Consider the following 19,322-nt stretch of genomic DNA (forward strand, 5'->3'; position numbering starts at 1 on the left):
CACGATCGCTTAGCACTGGTCTCACATCAGTGGTATAATAACTGCAAAGTCATGTCTTATATCAACATACAAATCACGTATTATACGGCAAGATTTAATAAAGAGAAGAAAACAGATGCAACACAGAGATAGCAAGCAGCAGGAACAGACTGTCTGAAAGGAATTAGGTTCTGACACACACAACTCATGGGGTAGATATCAAGGGAGGGCAAGGTCTGCATATTGCAGTTTAATCATATAATCATATGCCTGGCGGTATTTATTATTCATGCCCATCAAACTAAAGCTGCCTGTAGCTGGCAGGGGATGTAAAAGGGAACTTTTTGGATGAAAGAAAGTGGGTGCGGCAGACAGCATCTCGTTCCTTTGAGCGTTCTGCCTTGCCTATAGTTGAAGGAAAACAGACAGTGACTTTTGCAAAGAGAAAAGCAATTTGGTGACTTAATGCAAGAGTTTATAACTGAAAGTAATTGTGTGAAAAAGTGCAATCATATTCAAAAGCTTCTCTAGGGGAAGATAAAAACTCAGAGAGAACTATACAACATACAGATGTAGCAGCTGCCAACATGACAGTTTGAGGGAACTTGTCAGTCAAACTATGGGCTCAAACCACGAGTCAAGCCATGGATGGATCAGAGGTTTATTTTATTCTTAAACCCTGTCATTTCAGAGGAACCATAGTTTGAAGATGCATCCAGGGACCATAAGCAGAGACGAGACGTGTAGTCGAACGCCAACCCCGGCCGGCTTTTCCCATGTGTGTTGTCTCTGCCTATGGTTCTCAGCCGGATTTTCATACTATGTTTTCTCTAAAATACAAGAGCCTTTCACAGAAAAACATATTGTACCTAACTGCCATTGTGCAGTGAGGTTCTGATTTATGCTGCCTGTGATTTGGGCAGCATGAATTGACTGACAGGTTCCCTTTAATAGCATAGTGTGCCACTGTGATCGGCACTATCTGTGTAGGGCCACCATTTTAGTTCACCTTGAATGATTGGCACGCTATACTATCACGAAAACACACTGCATATGTTATGATGACTACATATAGAGTATATATATGTAGCAGCTTTTTATTTTATAACATAGTATAAAGCACTTTGAAAAATTGCAATTTTTTTGCGCAAAGTTTAGCGACACTTGGCTTTTTTTTACACCCGGTTCCCAACCAGCTCTACACCAGTGAGTGGAGCATGGGCAGGACGGGAGCCCATCTGCCCACCAGCTTCATCAACAGTTACGCCATGACTTATGCCAGACTGGTATAGCATTTTTGGTGAGGCAAGCAGAGGCACTCGCCACTTGTCAGACGCTCCTGATTCACTGACAGGTAAGCAATTCTTAATGGATCAAAAATATCTAACTTCACCATGCCCCTTCATGAAGACTATGGTGAATATAGCTGGTCGTGATGATTCGGGACCTAAGTGCCTTACTTTGACAAACATCTTTCATTTCAAACATGCATATACAGCGAAAGCTGGACCTACCTTTTTACATGTGTCATCGCACTGGTTAGTAGAAAGGGCAGCAGTGGGCAAAAACAAACATACAATCATTGCGATAGCCAAGCAGAAAGCAAAAAAGTGCAACTCATAATATACAATTAACCTCTTTGATGAAAGTTTAAGAGCTTAACAATTAACAAAAGTAATAAAGAAAATAACATTATAAAGTAACCTACCCAATAATAGTAACGCACAAAATGCAATATTTCTAATTAACCATCAGCCATGGGCCAAATTTTAAAACAGAAGATACAATATATCAAAAGGAAAATCCAAGTCATCTGATACTTTGTTTCAGTGCAAGGGTGTAGCTTTAAAGAAGGAAACCGGATGACTCCAGTAGTCTACTTAATCCAGAGCGCAAATGTTCAACTACATCCCCTAATAAATTACAGTCATTAAAACATTTCAACACTTTGGAAGAAAAGTATAAGGAGCTAATGCAGAATATTTAGCCCCTCTGAGATCCTATGTCACCAAAACTACATCACCATACGTTTCAGATGAGAGATACCTTCAGCTTAGGCCTCATTCAGACGTCCGTATTTTATGTATGTGATAAAAAAAATATTTTAATAAGTGTATTAGATTACATTTTCATAATTGTTTGGCCAGTGTGTTAGTTTTTCACATCAATGTTTCATCAATGATTTTTTCATATGCTAAAAAAATAAAATTGCATAGCTTCTCCCACCCATGTGCTGTCCATGATCTTCATGGACCCATACACTTTAGTGAGTGATTTTGATCCTTGATTCGGATCAGAAACAAACATGTCTCCATGATTTTTTTGGGCACCTAGTCAATAACATAACATAGACATGTGAATAGCACCATGGACTATTATGGATATGTATTCTATCCTTGAAAAATATTGAAAGAATATGTTCGTGAAAAGCAGACATCTGCGTGAGGCTTTAGGGTATGTGCACACTGAGGTTTTGTTAGGAGGTTTCGGAGCAGAAACTAAATGGACACTCAACGAAAACTACAAATCTTTCTCAAAATACTCAAAACCACTCAAAAACTTGGAGGGTATGTTACATTTTTTCTTCCAAAACCCTCAAAAAAATCTCAGCATACACATACCTTTAGTCTATGAGCTCACAGCTTCTTTTAGATTCCAATGCAGCCGCCGAGTTTTCCCAGGCAAAAACCGCTTAAGGAAAACTGATGGCTTTGCTTTAGTTCTTCTGGTGGCTCTGCTGACGGCTTGCACTCTATACTATTAAATATAGAGAGTGGGCAGCTTTCTAGTGCAAGGCGCTCGAAGCATGAGCATGTCACTTCTTTTAACTGCTTCAGGATTTCCAAACCAATAAGACAGAATATGTGCACAGCATTGTCGTTATGACATTGCTGTGCACAATGTTCATTTTATGGTGTGCTGTTATGCCTCTTTTTCAGGTGGATTCTGGGTGGAATTCGCCTGAAAAAGACGGGGTGTGCACATAACCTTAGTTGGAGTGTGGATGGTAAAGCTGTGCTATAAAAGCTAAAATGGAGCTTTATTACTGATTGTTGTGAATTTCCAAAAAATGACAATTCTCCTATCAAATAATATTTTCATCCATACTTAAATGGACACCGTCATTTGAACAATCTAAATCAATAGTTCAAGTGAATACAAGAAATATAAAGATTATTAGAAAAATAAATGTTTCTTTCTCCACTTATAAGCGACTGCTTCTCCATGTTCCAGTTTCTTAACCTCATCATTTGCCTTCAAACTGCTCCGTCAGGAGCCTCCTTTGCAGATTCCATAAAAATGTATATTTTATAGGCTAAAATGATGGACACCATAATGGAAACCTGACAGTCCATATTATAGTATATGGGGTCTTGTCAGGCCCTATTGGTGTCTGTTATATGGCAGATCTTGTCACTGCCAGAATTTTCTTTGTTCTGCCTCATGAAAGAGCAGAACATTGGAAATATTAAAGCAGGTGTGAACATAGCTATATAAAAGTATATGAATAGGAGGATAAAGATGAGAGGAAGAGGGAGGAGCAGAGTGAAGGAGAGACACTGAGCGATACACTGAGATGTTGCTGCTGCTTCCTAGTAAGTGTTTTATCTCACTACAGTGCTAAATTCACATCACTACTGTTCAGAACTGTGGTCCTCATTGCTGCTTCTTCTGAGCATGTGTTAAACAGAGATAGGGGATCAAGATCCTCTATTTATGTACTATGTATAGAAAACATAGCAATAGCTTGGTAGTATTATTCTTAATGTACACATGACAGATTATTCTGAAAAGTCACCCGAAATGACAGGAATGCATTAATGTCATAAAGAGGGCCTATATGGATTAAGCAACCCCCATAGCAAGAAACAACCGCTATACACTGGTTTGCAAAAGCATTCATCCCCCTTGGCTTTTTACCTATTTTGCTACATTACAACCTGTGTTTAAATATTTTTGCAATCCGATTGGTGTGTGATGCATTAGCAATAAATAGTCTAAGTTTGTGAAGTGAAGAGAGAAAAATATAGGCATAAATTACATTTATGGGATCAAATAACTAAAAATTGGCATATGCATTCACCACTTTTGCTATGAAGCCCCTAAAAATTCCTTGTGCAAGCAATTGCCTTCATAAATCACATGCTTAGTGAAAGGAAGTCCACCTGTGTGCAATCTAAGTGTCACATGGTCTGTCCGTACATACACACCTTTTCTGAAAGGCCACAGAGGCTGAAACACCATTAAGCAAGAGGCACCACTAACCAATCATCAACATGAAGGAGATCTCCAAACAAGTCAGGGACAAGGTTGTTGAGAAGTACAAGTCAGGGTTGGGTTAGAAAAAAATATCCCAATTGTCAGAAAAATATTAAGAATTTCTCCCTCCCAGACCCCTCTTTATCCCCCCTCCCCTATAGTATTTGTCAAAAGCGAAGAGCTCACACTCTGGCCAGTTGCGTCTATGCAAATTAACACACACAGCAGAAGTAGCTTGTAAGCAAATGCTAACACAAAAGATGTTACTGACCCAATTAACATGCAAGTGTAGCATGTAGCCAGCTGAGGAAGATTAATCCCTAGCTTGAAAAGAATTCAACAGAAACTGCAGCCAGGTCGGCGCCGACACAAAATATGTAATATCTGGAGTTCTATACTTCCGATAATAATGGGGCCCATATTTTTAGTGGCAGGGTCAGCAAAGGAACAATATACTTATTTTATATTTATTTAGCTGTAAGCTCCTCCGGGGAGCTGTGGCGCAAAAGTACCAGGATAACGGATCGCAGCTACGCTATGTATGGTCTCTAAAGAAAGGTAAATATGGCGTCGCTTGCAAGCTTCTGCGATCAACCAGCGATGAGTTATCCCAGAAGTTAGAGATTTTAACAAAAATACGAAGGCTGGAGACCAGCCCACGTGAGGCCATTAAAAGGGATGTGTGGGCAAATCTCTCCCTTAGGCATAAAAGACACAGCGGAAGGGGGGGGGGTCAGTATTCATTGCCGGGGGTATAGCAACTATAAGCAAAGGATCACGTTCGATAATGGTCAAATCAAATTGGAGCAATCTTATAGTAAGTTCTTCTTTAATCCTTATTATTTTGTGTAACTGCATATTGTCCCCTTTTGTAAAATCTTTGTATATCTTTCCTAAACACTGCCTCCCTTTTGGATTAAAGATAAAAATTTAATAGCTCGGTTTCCTTTGCTCTGTAATCGTTCCCTCCCCCGAAGCCATATATGCTACCAGAACGCAGGTGGCCTACCCGGTCTGTATTATATTTCAAATTGGGTCGGTGGTGGCAGTGAATAATAATAATTGGGCTATCGTGAAGCCGGCAGTAACCGTACAGGAGCGTATGCACATATTCCATGCGTTGAAATCCGGAGGTGTATATGCCATATGCTTTCTGCTCGCGTGCCGATAGCTACGTAGTGAGTAATCGGGATCGTGTGTGCGCGGATCCCTGCTCAATCCTGACAAGGTGACGACTGCGATGGGAGATTGTGTGGTCTCCCCGGGGACGTCACTGACATCCCTGACAAAGTGACGGCAGCTGTGGGATATTGTGTGATCTCCTTGGTGTCATCACTGCGGTCCCTGACACCAAACTTTAATGATCCTCCAGAGCTCCATCAAATCCATTATCATCAAATGGAAAGAACATGGTACCACAACAAACATGTCAAGAGAGGGCCGCCCACCAAAACTCTCAGCCCTGGCAAGGAGGGCACTAATCAGAGAGGCAGCACAGAGACCAAAGGTAACCCTGAAGGAGCTGCAGAGTTCCCAAGCAGAGTCTGGAGTATTTGTCCATATGACCACAATAAAGCCGTACACTCCACAGAGGTGGCCTTATGAAAGAGTGGGTAGAAAAAAGCCTTTACTTACACACAAAAATTGTAAAGGCTTGTTTTGAGTTTCCCAAAAGACATGTAAGAGACTCCCCCAATGTATAGAGGAAGGTGCTGTGGTCAGATGAGACCAAAATTGAACTTTTTGGCCACCAAGGTAAACGCTATGTCCAGCGCCAAACCAACACAGCTCATCACCCCGAGAACACCATGGTTCGAGTCGAGGAGAAGATCATTGGTGTGAAATACAGGGATATTCTTGAGTAAAACCTGTTTCAGTTTGTCAGTGATTTGAGACTGGGATGGAGGTTCACCTTCCAAAAAGACAATGACCCAAAGCATACTGCTAAAGCAACACTGCAGTGTAAATGTTTTTGTGTGGCCTAGTCAAAACCCAGACCTTAATCCAATTGAAAATCTATGGTCAGACTTGAAGATTGCTGCTCACCAGAGGAAACCATCTAACTTAAAGGAATTGGAGCAGTTTTGGGCAAAAATCCCAGTGGCAAGATGTGGAAAGCTCAGAAACTTATCCAAAGCGACTTGCAGCTATAATTGCCGCAAGAGGAGGCTCTACAAAGTACTGACTTTAGGGGGGTGAATAGTTATGCATACTTTCCGTTATAACGAGTGACTTTTTTTGCTTTTTTTTATTTAGCCATATTCTATTGTTTTGTTCTTTATGTGTATTTTTTCTAGAGTATTACTATATTGTTCGATAAGAGATAGTGAATGGAAGTTTTCGTTCATTTTGTGTCAAATCAGTTCAGTTACCTAGAAGCGATACATGCTCTAGTCCTTAACGGATTATTCTCTTCTTCCATCTTCAGGAGCACATTCCTCACCAGCCTCCTAGCTTGTGGGTGGTGAGCTCCAATTGACAGTTGTGACCTGCAGCATGGCTGCACCTTTGGTATGAACTGTGCTCTATCAGCAGAGGCAGCTTTGCAGCATCGGAAAAGCACAGGGGCTCAGAAGCTGGACGGATCTCTTCCAAGCTCTGTAACAGTTTGCAAACATACACTCCTTGCCTAGAAAACCGGCCACCTCTGTAGTTGATCAGTCTAACCTAAACAACGAGCAGCACACAACAGAATTTAAAATCCACCTGTTCATGAGAACAGAGCAGATTTTTAACAAGATAAATTGCGAAGTTTCTTGTTTTACAAGCACTTTGCAACTTTAGAAGAAGAGACGTAGTACCGGGTTCATTAAAAATTTTGTACCAGTATTATGGCGTGAAAAGCTTTGAAACTCACAGAATTTTGGCACAACTTGTGGCTGAGCAAAATTATGTGACTTTTGTCGTTCTCACACCATTTTCGCCAGCTCTGACAAAGTGGGAAGAGCTGGGGAGGGACAGGGGCATGGCAACCGCTGCTGGTCAAATTCATGACAAGCCGCACCATTCACTACACCACAAACTTTACTCCAGTAGGGATTAGAGAAGGATTAGTGGCGAGGTGCACACCACTCATCCAACGCTCCTGATTCATGAAGAAATGTGACTCCAGCACATCTCCTCCTCAAGATCAGCATGAACCAAGCTGATCTTGATGTGTGGCACCCCAGGGGTCTGGTTTCCACAGTAATGTAATGTTATGTCTGAGAGCAGGTGGGAGGTCCTTTGGTCAGGGATCCTGTGCATGCCACACCTCCTGCCCAGTCTTGGGAGGGGAAGAACTTCCCCTATATAAACCCGGGGCTGAAGCAGGGTTAGCAGTCAAGGAGAGTAGAGACAAGAAACAGCAGAAGCAATATTACTACGAGTCAGGGGCTGGCAGCTGCAGAGCTCGCCCTGACTGAGAAGCTTTCTTACCGGACCCGGCGTCCGAGGCTGTGGGGACTAACTCTTACGCAGCAGCAGAAGCCGACCGGCAGGGGATTTCAGGTCCTCAGGCCCAGAAACCCGAAGGCACGGTCACACGCGTGGGACCAGCACCGCCATCGTGGAGCGGAAGCCATTAGAAGGCCCCGAGTCACCGGCCATACGGGTGAGCACCACACGGTACACTCAGGGACGTGGGCTACTTATATCCGCTTCTAGCAAGGTAGCCAGAAGAGTACAGTCAGTTTGGGAGGCCTACAACTCCGCCTGGCCAGGGGAGATCCCATCTGCTCAAGGACTGACCAGGCCCCGTCCACTAGCAAGTACTCCGGGAGGGTCTATCGTTGTTACCAGTAAAGACCCTGAATTACACCGCACCGTCTCTGAGTGGTTCCTGCTACCCCCATCATCCACATCTGCTGCCCTGAGGCCATACCCCTCCTGTTGGGGGTTATACCATCTACGCTGCACCATCCATCCACCGGCCTCAGCGGACTGTCCTGCAGCGGCAGCTCCATAGCTGCATTCAACGGGTGGCGTAGTCGTCCTGCATCTACCGCTGTTACATCGCCGCTCAGTTTGACTCCCTGGGCACGGACCGGGTCACCGCCACGGGACTACAACCCTCAAGAGATCCGGCTCCGGGTAAGCTCCCGCGTGCGCAACGCAGCGCGACACAGGCCCAGGGGCGCGTCAACTTTGGCGTAGTCGGCAGGATTTCGTGCCCGCAACCACCGGGTACTGCGTGCCTGAAAAAGAGACTTTTCAAACTTACCTGTGGTGAAGATTCCCGCCATCCGGCGCCATCTTCAGCCTTCTTCCCGCCATCGGTGAAGTTTCCCGCCATCCGGCGCCATCTTCTGCCTTCTTCCCGCCATCCGTGGAGTTTTCCCGCCATTGGACGCCATCTTGAGGACGCCGCGCGGGAAGAAGAGGGGCGTGGACTCCGAAAGCGCGCGAGAACTGAAGCCCCGCCTCACGTCCGGACGTTGCGTAAGGTCCTGGAAGGAGCCCAGCAGACGTCGACGTCACAGGAGCGCGACGGAAGGTCCTCAACCCTGACGATCCACTGCGGAGCCGCGGCCTACGGAAGAGGATCATCGCAAGGTAGGCCACGGTCCACTAGGGGGGAGGAAGATGTCGGATACGGAGGAGAGCTTCACTGCCTCAACCCCCGCCAGCGCTACCGCTGCTGCAGTTATGCCCTTCACCATGCCCTATATCCCGGGAGCAGCTTGGCTACCCCAGTACTCAGGGGAGTCACATACCCTGCATGACTTTAGAGAAAGCTGGATAGCCTCTTCCAGGTGTACCCCCTCACAGAAGAGCAAAAAGTGAGCATCCTGGTGGCCCAACTAACCGGGGCAGCCAAAAGGGAAGTAAAATCCTGGCCACCTGGGAGGAAGACTGTCGCAGGGATACTAACCCGGCTGAAGGACACCTTTGATACCCGCACCTCAGCCGAGATTAAGCTTAGATTCTACGGGTGCAAGCAGCGAGCGCATGAGAGTATAAGGGACTATGCACTAAACCTACAAGAGGCCCTGAGGGCCATTAAGCAGATCGACCCTGATGGAGTGGGAAACGAGGACAGGCTGTTGACCGAACAGTTTATAGAGGGACTGTATTGTAATACCCACCGAACCCAGTTGCGGGCAATGGCCTTACAGGATCCCCATCTGGGCTTTGCACAGTTCAAGGACAGAGCCATCCGGGTGCTCCGAGAACCGGCACCGGGTGGCGTTGTGACCCACAAGCGCCCTGCTATCACTTACCACCAGGAGGCGGCGCCCTTGTCGGCAGGGCCTGTGGGAGCTGATGCGCAGGCTTTGGACAATGACCCGGCTCCAGACCTACACCATCAGGTCCAAGAGCTAGCTAAGAGCGTTGCTGCGCTAACCCGAACTGTGCAGTCTTTACAGGCTTCCACCCCAGGGAAGATCCAGCTGGCATCCGGACCGGAGGACATCCCGTGGCGTCGACCAAGGAGGACCCCACCGGCCAGAGGAAGACCCAGTGACCGATACAGCGAGGACGGACGACCCATCTGCCGCCGCTGCAATCAACCTGGACATATGGCAAGGTACTGTTCTTTAAACGGGCACAACCTGGGGTAGAGGGCCAACCCCCAGGAAAAAGATCACCAGGCCCATCGAACTGGCGCGACAGATATGTGGTAGGACGTCCAGTCTTGCCTGTGGTACTGGATGGCATTCCCATGAGTGCCCTACTGGACACCGGGTCACAGGTCACCACCATCCCGTACGTGCTCTTTAAGCAGTACTGGAATGACTCGGATATTACCCGCTACCCTGACGACGACTTGAGTATCATCGCCAGCAATGGCCAGCCCGTGCCACAGATCGGATTTAAAGAGGTGACCATCAAAATCGGTAGAGTCGAACTGGCAGCACAGGGACTGATCATTGTAGATATTGACAAACATGAGAGTCACCCAAAAATAACTCTAGGAACTAATGTAATTGAAAATTGTCTTGCAGAGGTGATTTTCCTTTTACAGCAGGTTGCCAAGAACGCCAGCTCCGGTGAGCAGCGGGTGCTCCAGAAAGAGATCCGGGCACTGATGCGACGGCAACAGGTGGAACTCTCCGGCGGTGAGATTGGTAGCGTAAGAATGTGTGACCCTTTTCCTATTGCCATGCCCCCAAAAAGTGAAATGATGATTTGGTGCCGGGCAGCTATTGGTCTGAGAGGTAGAGATTACCAGGCAATGGTAGAACCAGTTTACTCGGACAGTAGGCCCACCATTTTGACAGCACGGGGGGTGGTTGATGTACGCCATGGGAGGGTGCCCGTTCGCATAATAAATATCGGGGAGAGGGAAGTGTACCTGCCCCGGTATGCCACGCTAGCCAAATTATATACCATTAACCAAAATTCTATACAATCTGTGGAACCCTTGCCTCCATCTCACCCGGAGGAAGGTAACGGCTCTAAGAAAAACATGGAGGACTGGTGTCAGCAACTACATCTGGGTACTGACTCCACTCCCGCACACCAGAAACAAGGAGTCTATCGGGTGGTTCAGGAGTACGAGAGAGTGTTCAGTAAACACCCGTTAGACTTCGGGCGAGTCAAGGGGGTAGAACACCACATCCCCACGGGAGACCATCCTCCTATAAAAGAGAGGTATCGACCCGTACCCCCTGCCCACTACCAACACGCCAAGGGGATGCTTAGAGACATGAAGGAGGCTGGGGTGATCAGGGATAGCTGTAGCCCCTGGGCAGCTCCACTAGTCTTAGTCCGAAAGAAAGACAACACCATGAGGATGTGTGTAGATTACCGGAAAATCAAACGTATCACACACAAGGATGCGTACCCCTTACCAAGGATAGAGGAGTCATTGGCTGCTTTAAGATCTGCTAACTTCTTCTCTACCTTGGATCTCACTAGCGGGTACTGGCAGGTTCCTGTAGCAGAGGCGGACCGGGAGAAGACCGCATTCACCACCCCGATGGGACTTAGCGAGTTCACCTGCATGCCGTTCGGACTCTGCAACGCACCGGGAACCTTCCAACGACTAATGGAGTGTTGTCTGGGCCACAGAAACTTCGAGACGGTTCTGTTGTACCTGGACGATGTCATCGTATATTCCAAGACGTATGAGGACCACCTGAAACACCTGGCGGAAGTGTTCGAAGCTCTGGCAAGTTACGGCCTAAAGGTGAAACCCTCCAAGTGTCACCTCCTGAAACCAAAGGTGCAGTACCTGGGACACGTGGTGAGCGCTGACGGAGTGGCTCCCGACCCTGATAAGATCACCGCAATTAAGGAATGGCCAAGCCCCTCCAGCGTAAAAGAAGTGCGGCAGTTCCTCGGGTTGGTAGGCTACTACTGAAGGTTTATTCCCGGTTTCACCAAAAAAGCAGCACCTATGCAGGACCTCCTGATAGGCCAGTCCCGGAAGGCCAAGAACCAGAAGCCGCCCTTCAAATGGGAGGAGCTGGAAGAAGAGTCCTTCCGCCAGCTGAAGATGGCCCTCATGGGGGACGAAATCCTGGCGTACCCGGATTATAGCCAGCCCTTTATCCTCTACACCGACGCCAGTAACATCGGGCTAGGAGCCGTACTGTCCCAGATCCAGCAGGGGAAGGAACGAGTAATCGCCTACGCCAGCCGAAAACTGCGACCCACCGAAAGGAACCCCGAGAATTACAGCTCATTTAAGCTAGAGTTCCTGGCCGTAGTATGGGCAGTCACCGAGCGCTTTAAGCATTACCTCGCTTCTTCCCGGTTCACCGTGTACACGGATAACAACCCGTTGACACACCTGGACACGGCAAGACTCGGTGCCCTGGAGCAGAGGTGGATGGCCCGTCTGTCCAACTACGAGTTCACAATCAAATACCGGGCAGGACGCTCCAATACCAACGCGGACGCCCTGTCCAGGATGCCCAACCTGCCGGACGGAGGAGAAGATCCGGAGGGACTGGAAGAAGTTGAACTCCCTGCGTTCCACCGTCATGGGACTATCCAGTATTCCCACCGGGTAAGGAGTAAGCAGGCTGCTACGTTGAACCCCTTACCCCACTACAACTGGGCGGAAACGCAAGACAGCGACCCTGCCGTCCGACTGGTGAAGGAGATGCTGACTCGGCCGGAGGCTCGCCTTGAACCAGACGCTCCGGAGGAAGCCAAACAACTATGGGCAGAGAAGAGTCGACTGTTCCTTTACAAAGGGAAGTTGTGCCGCAGAATGGTTAACTCCCGGACGCATGAATTACTCTGGCAAGTAGTGGTGCCACGAAGAGACGCAGCCATGGTGATGGAGGCATACCACGACGGAGCTGGACACTTCGGGTGGAAGAAGCTGGAGTTCCTGCTGTGCGAGCGGTTCCACTGGGTAGGCATGAGGGGAACCATCGAGAAGTGGTGCAGAGACTGTGGCCCGTGCAACCTGAGAAGGAAGGACCGTGCCAGCCAGAAGACTCCCCTGCAGTCCATAGTCACCCGGCAACCGTTGGAACTGGTAGCCTTAGATCATGTAAAACTGACCCCAAGCAGAAGTGGCTACGTCTACGCGTTAACCATCGTGGATCATTACTCCCGGTTTCTGGTTGTCGTCCCCGTCAAGGACTTAACGGCTCAAACAGCAGCTAGAGCCTTCCAGCAGCACTTTTGCCGTCCACACGGGTACCCGGACCAAGTGCTGACAGACCAGGGACCTGCCTTTGAAGCGGAGGTCTTCCAGGAATTCTGCAATCTGTATGGCTGCCGGAAGATAAGGACGACACCCTACCATCCGCAAACTAATGGACTTTGTGAGAAAATGAACCAGGTGGTAATGGATCTTCTAAAAACGTTGCCCCTGGAAGAACGCAGTCTGTGGCCTGAGAAGTTGCCCGATCTGGTGGACCTATACAACCACATCCCGGTAGGTTCCACCAACTGTACCCCGGCTTACCTAATGAGGGCAAGACCTGGTAAGTTACCTGTTGACCTGGAAATGGGGGTCCTGACACCCGAGGACACTTCACCAGAAACAGACTGGGACACAGAGAGGCAGCAGCAGTACCGGAGAGTACAGGAGAGCGTGGAGCGAAGTCTCTGTCAGGCTAGGGAAAGACAAGAGAAAACTTACAACCAGTATGCTCCCGCTGTTCCCCTGGTACCCGGAGAGCAGGTCTTGAAGAGGAAGAGACGGCTCCACAAGTTGGACGACCAGTGGGAGAAGGACCCGTACACCGTACTGCCCTCAAGCCACGAGAACCCGAAGGTTTGTACCATCAGTAAAGACGGAGGGGAAACCACAGCCATTGTATCCCGGGACCACCTGAAGAAGTGTCCCGAACAACTGAGGAACCCTGAAGAGGAACAAGAAGACCATCGACCCGTAGAGGAAAGGGAAGATATGGTTAGTACTGTGCTCGGGGACTTCCCTCGGTCTTGGACTCAAGTCAATGGTGCAGTTGTGGTACCCGTACTCACCTTCCTCCAACCAGCATCCCAAGCACCTACGGAGCAACAGGTAGAGCTGGAAGAACAGCCGGTCCAGGAGGCAGAAGACTCCACACAAGCAGAACAGGAGGATCAACCCTCTGCTTATAGTGAGCCTGCCGTACCCCTAGTGAGACAAAGAGCCGGTAGACAGCTGCCCAGTTTACCCTTAACAGCTCCTACACCCTGTAGTTCAGGGCCAGACAGTCAGCTCCGTAGGTCCACTAGGGCCACTAGAGGCCAGTTACCCGCACGCTGGAGGATTTGAAGTGTATAAATTGTTTTATTTATGTTTATCTGTGTATTGTTGCTTGTGTATAATTTTGTGTTTCCAGTTATTTTTAGGAATCCTTGGTGGATTTACCGGGAATCCTTGTACATAGTTGGAGCGTAACCCAGGATGGACTAGAGACTGTTAAGGACTCGGGGTAGGACAGACCCCTACCTGGTTACGTCTCCCTGTTTTGGTGAAATGGACACCTTGCTTTCTTCAAAGACTGCACCCGGTTACGGACATGCCGTGACCACCTTTATGTGTTTCTTATTGTATTGTTATTGTTATATCTTGTTATGTTTTTCTAAAATGTGTTTAGTCCCGGAGAACTAAATTTTACTAGGGGGGAATGTGGCACCCCAGGGGTCTGGTTTCCACAGTAATGTAATGTTATGTCTGAGAGCAGGTGGGAGGTCCTTTGGTCAGGGATCCTGTGCATGCCACACCTCCTGCCCAGTCTTGGGAGGGGAAGAACTTCCCCTATATAAACCCGGGGCTGAAGCAGGGTTAGCAGTCAAGGAGAGTAGAGACAAGAAACAGCAGAAGCAATACTACTACGAGTCAGGGGCTGGCAGCTGCAGAGCTCGCCCTGACTGAGAAGCTTTCTTACCGGACCCGGCGTCCGAGGCTGTGGGGACTAACTCTTACCCAGCAGCAGAAGCCGACCGGCAGGGGATTTCAGGTCCTCAGGCCCAGAAACCCGAAGGCACGGTCACACGCGTGGGACCAGCACCGCCATCGTGGAGCGGAAGCCATTAGAAGGCCCCGAGTCACCGGCCATACGGGTGAGCACCACACGGTACACTCAGGGACGTGGGCTACTTATATCCGCTTCTAGCAAGGTAGCCAGAAGAGTACAGTCAGTTTGGGAGGCCTACAACTCCGCCTGGCCAGGGGAGATCCCATCTGCTCAAGGACTGACGAGGCCCCGTCCACTAGCAAGTACTCCGGGAGGGTCTATCGTTGTTACCAGTAAAGACCCTGAATTACACCGCACCGTCTCTGAGTGGTTCCTGCTACCCCCATCATCCACATCTGCTGCCCTGAGGCCATACCCCTCCCGTTGGGGGTTATACCATCTACGCTGCACCATCCATCCACCGGCCTCAGCGGACTGTCCTGCAGCGGCAGCTCCATAGCTGCATTCAACGGGTGGCGTAGTCGTCCTGCATCTACCGCTGTTACATCGCCGCTCAGTTTGACTCCCTGGGCACGGACCGGGTCACCGCCACGGGACTACAACCCTCAAGAGATCCGGCTCCGGGTAAGCTCCCGCGTGCGCAACGCAGCGCGACACAGGCCCAGGGGCGCGTCAGATGCATTTGGAATAAAATGATTAACTGCACTGATAATTCCCTGTGCTATTGGTTAAAATAAATGTAATATACAGTACAGACCAAAAGTTTGGACACACCTTCTCATTTAAAGATTTTTCTGTATTTTCATGACTATGAAAATTGTACATTCACACTGAAGGCATCAAAACTATGAATTAACACATGTGGAATTATACACTTAACAAAAAAGTGTGAAACAACTGAAAATATGTCTTATATCCTAGGTTCTTCAAAGTAGCCACCTTTTGCTTTGATGACTGCTTTGCACACTCTTGGCATTCTCTTGATGAGCTTCAAGAGGTTGTCACCGGAAATGGTCTTCCAACAATCTTGAAGGAGTTCCCAGAGATGCTTAGCACTTGTTGGCCCTTTTGCCTTCACTCAGCGGTCCAGCTCACCCCAAACTATCTCAATTGGGTTCAGGTCTGGTGACTGTGGAGGCCAGGTCATCTGGCGTAGCACCCCATCACTCTCTTGCTTGGTCAAATAGCCCTTACACAGCCTGGAGGTGTGTTTGGGGTTATTGTCCTGTTGAAAAATAAATGATGGTCCAACTAAACGCAAACCGGATGGAATAGCATGCCGCTGCAAGATGCTGTGGTAGCCATGCTGGTTCAGTATGCCTTCAATTTTGAATAAATCACCAACAGTGTCACCAGCAAAGCACCCCCACACCATCACACCTCCTCCTCCATGCTTCACGGTAGGAACCAGGCATGTAGAGTCCATCCGTTCACCTTTTCTGCGTCGTACAAAGACAAGGTGGTTGCAAAGATCTCAAATTTGGACTCATCAGACCAAAGCACAGATTTCCACTGGTCTAATGTCCATTCCTTGTGTTCTTTAGCCCAAACAAGTCTCTTCTGCTTATTGCCTGTCCTTAGCAGTGGTTTCCTAGCAGCTATTTTACCATGAAGGCCTGCTGCACAAAGTCTCCTCTTAACAGTTGTTGTAGAGATGTGTCTGCTGCTAGAACTCTGTGTGGCATTGACCTGGTCTCTAATCTGAGCTGCTGCTAACCTGAGATTTCTGAGGCTGGTGACTCGGATAAACTTATCCTCAGAAGCAGAGGTGACTCTTGGTCTTCCTTTCCTGGGGAGGTCCTCATGTGAGCCAGTTTCTTTGTAGCGCTTGATGGTTTTTGCAACTGAACTTGGGGACACTTTCAAAGTTTGCCCAATTTTTCGGACTGACTGATCTTCATTTCTTAAAGTAATGACGGCCACTCGTGTTTCTTTACTTAGAATTTGTATTATGGCAAGAAAAAAGCAGCTAACAGTCTATTCAGTAGGACTATCAGTTGTGTATCCACCTGACTTCTGCACAACGCAACTGATGGTCCCAACAGCATTTATAAGGCAAGAAATCCCACTTATTAAACCTGACAGGGCACACCTGTGAAGTGAAGACCATTTCCGGTGACTACCTCTTGAAGCTCATCAAGAGAATGCCAAGAGTGTGCACAGCAGTCATCAAAGCAAAAGTTGGCTACTTTGAAGAACCTAGAATATAAGACATATTTTCAGTTGTTTCACACTTTTTTGTTAAGTATATAACTCCACATGTGTTAATTCATAGTTTTGATGCCTTCAGTGTGAATGTACAATTTTCACAGTCATGAAAATACAGAAAAATCTTTAAATGAGAAGGTGTGTCCAAACTTTTGGTCTGCACTGAATGTACAACTAAGTTGTTGATGTTAATGCAGAATTTTATGACAATTTAGTGTATAGACCTTTCAAATGATGAAAATAATTTTTCTTCAACAGTTGGTGAAATACACCAACAACTTGTGAATGGATCTAATGAAGAATAAAACCACATGTTGGTTTCCTGTAGCATATGTTTTATCACGGTGAGATGAAGTCATCATGAAATGTGCAGAATGAGTGGCACAAACAAGTAAGTGATGGAAGGGGACCTATCAACACTGTCAGAGGACTTCAGCACTGCACTCACATCCCACAGTTACGTGTCTAATGGAACAGATAGCAAAGTGTTGGAATGGAGTAACATAAGCTGCTGTGAGGAAGCTGCCAGGCAGGTGCGATGAAAGGACACTACAGCACTTTACAGGTAATCTACTATAAAAAGAACATGGAGGTGATCAGGAGTGGTGCAGGGGAAAACCATTCACATTTCTTCTAACCTAAGCAACAAATTTCACTTATATAGGTTTCCATGAAGATCTTTGGAATTTTTCCCTAGTTATAGATGAAATGATGTCAAAAGATTCTGCATCTTCACCGTGATCCCATGTCACAGAGAGGCTTAATGTGGTGCAGAAAAATGTTTCAGAGCCCCACACCTGCCATATGCCATTTATAGTAATGGTTGGGCCCCAACAGTCTATGGGTGCAACTACACTCCTATCACTCTTTTTTTCTAAAAGCAGCTGAAACATTCAGTTTAGTTGGCTCTGAGATGCCATAATATATCTAGAACTGCATTATGAATATCACGTTTCTACAAAAGACCTTGTCCAAGAACTTATCTCCTCAATAAGACTGAGAGGAGAAAAAATTCAATTTGGCAAAGGTACATTTCCACCCTCCCATAATGGCTGTGCTTAAATCTGTGCAATGGATAGTGCTTGTGTGGGTTCTCAAATTTAAATCATCATGGGGTAATGATGGGTTACTCATGATGGATGAGGGTCTCAACCCCTAAAAAAATATGTCTGACACACTCTCATTATCATTATTATTAATGTTCTGGAAGTAAATGTACTTGGTGAAATCAAGATGGGGCTCCAGCAGAGCAAAGTAGGTGATGCAACAGAGATGATGCAAAAGCAAGTAAGGGACTATGGTGAAGGGTGTACCATAGCTTAATGAGAGAAAGACTAAGCAGAGACGTTCGGCACTGACTCAGCTACATTTTGGACTAATTGCAATGACCTTCGTAGCCTACAGGGTATGTTTAGCCCTTGGCTCCAGTCAATCAGTTCACCTTCGCTGTTGTCTGTACTGCAAGTAGCTGGTGACCGTCCCTATTGTGATGACATATGCTCATCTCAAAACCTACCAAAGGATGACATAGGCATTAAAGGGGTTTTCCATTGTTAGAGTACACCATCAGATTTGATTCTCCGAACACCGGCTGGCCAGCTGTTTGGAGGAACTGTGGTGCTTGTGCCATGGCTGTAGCCTTGCAGAACAAGGTATGGCAGTCTTGTCCCATTCATTTCAATAGAAGTACAAAAAGAAAAAGTTGCAATGCTGTCATGAAAAGCGTTGCCCCTTCAAGTTGAAAGTCGAACCTTCGCAAATCTAACGTTGATATAGTCTATCCTAATAATATGCTGTCCATATTCTACACCTTTGCAGAAATATGTTGGGGTTACCCACATAAATTTAGGGTAGAGCATAGGTCTGATATATTCCCTCCTGATCTTTAGTAATGAAATCATGTAACTCCAGCTTGTATCACACTAGGTTTGTAATCATTTTATAATAATGTGTATCTACGTACTCCATATACTTATGTCAAACTCTAGTACCCAAAGTGAACTACAGATGACTTCAGACTTACTGTCAATGCTAAGTTAAAATGTATGATCATTAAATATATAAGACATTTACAAGCATATCCAGAACAAATCAATGTGTGGCATAGTCCATTTTAAATGAAGTCATAAACCACAATCAATGAAATCCGAATTTCAACGAGTGTCATGAAAATAGACAATACTAAGACATAGGGATGAAGAGTTCTATTAGCTTTTGTTTTAGTGCATGTGACCAAGACTAATATTTCTAGGTATCTACCATAGCTTCATAGGGAAAAATAAGAACCCAGCAAAACGACCTCTAAGTACTTTTATAACACTGCAGAGGTTAGGCCTGCTGATCTGCACCGCTATGGGTTTGCTATGTGCTATGGGTTTGAATCTGATCAAAGTTATATCTGTATAAGTTGCTATGTTTACTCTTTGTGGGTTTTTTTCTGGTATTTATGACGCACCCCTGGGCCTGTATCGCGCAGCGTTGCGCACGCGGGAGCTTACCCGGAGCCGGATCTGTTGAGGGTTGTAGTCTCGTGGCGGTGACCCGGTCCGTGCCCAGGGAGTCAGACTAAGTGGC

General features: G+C 46.9%; 1 protein-coding gene across 12 annotated transcripts in view; it reads right to left on the minus strand.

Annotated features, from left to right (window-relative positions):
• Positions 1-19,322, minus strand: part of LOC141265097 (sodium channel protein type 5 subunit alpha-like) — a 558,194-nt gene that overhangs the window by 133,022 nt on the left and 405,850 nt on the right. For 7 of the 12 annotated variants that reach the window (XM_073677736.1, XM_073677738.1, XM_073677743.1 and 4 more), the window contains exon 18: positions 1,494-1,514. The exons of the other annotated variants lie outside the window; for them this stretch is intronic. In XM_073677736.1, the coding sequence (XP_073533837.1) occupies positions 1,494-1,514 (21 nt within the window). The remainder of the gene's footprint in view (positions 1-1,493; positions 1,515-19,322) is intronic. 12 annotated transcript variants of the gene reach the window in all.

Source organism: Phyllobates terribilis, unplaced genomic scaffold (assembly GCF_046119375.1).
Source record: "Phyllobates terribilis strain yellow unplaced genomic scaffold, ASM4611937v1 Scaffold_4__5_contigs__length_816908805, whole genome shotgun sequence".
In the NCBI taxonomy this organism is placed as follows: domain Eukaryota; kingdom Metazoa; phylum Chordata; class Amphibia; order Anura; family Dendrobatidae; genus Phyllobates; species Phyllobates terribilis.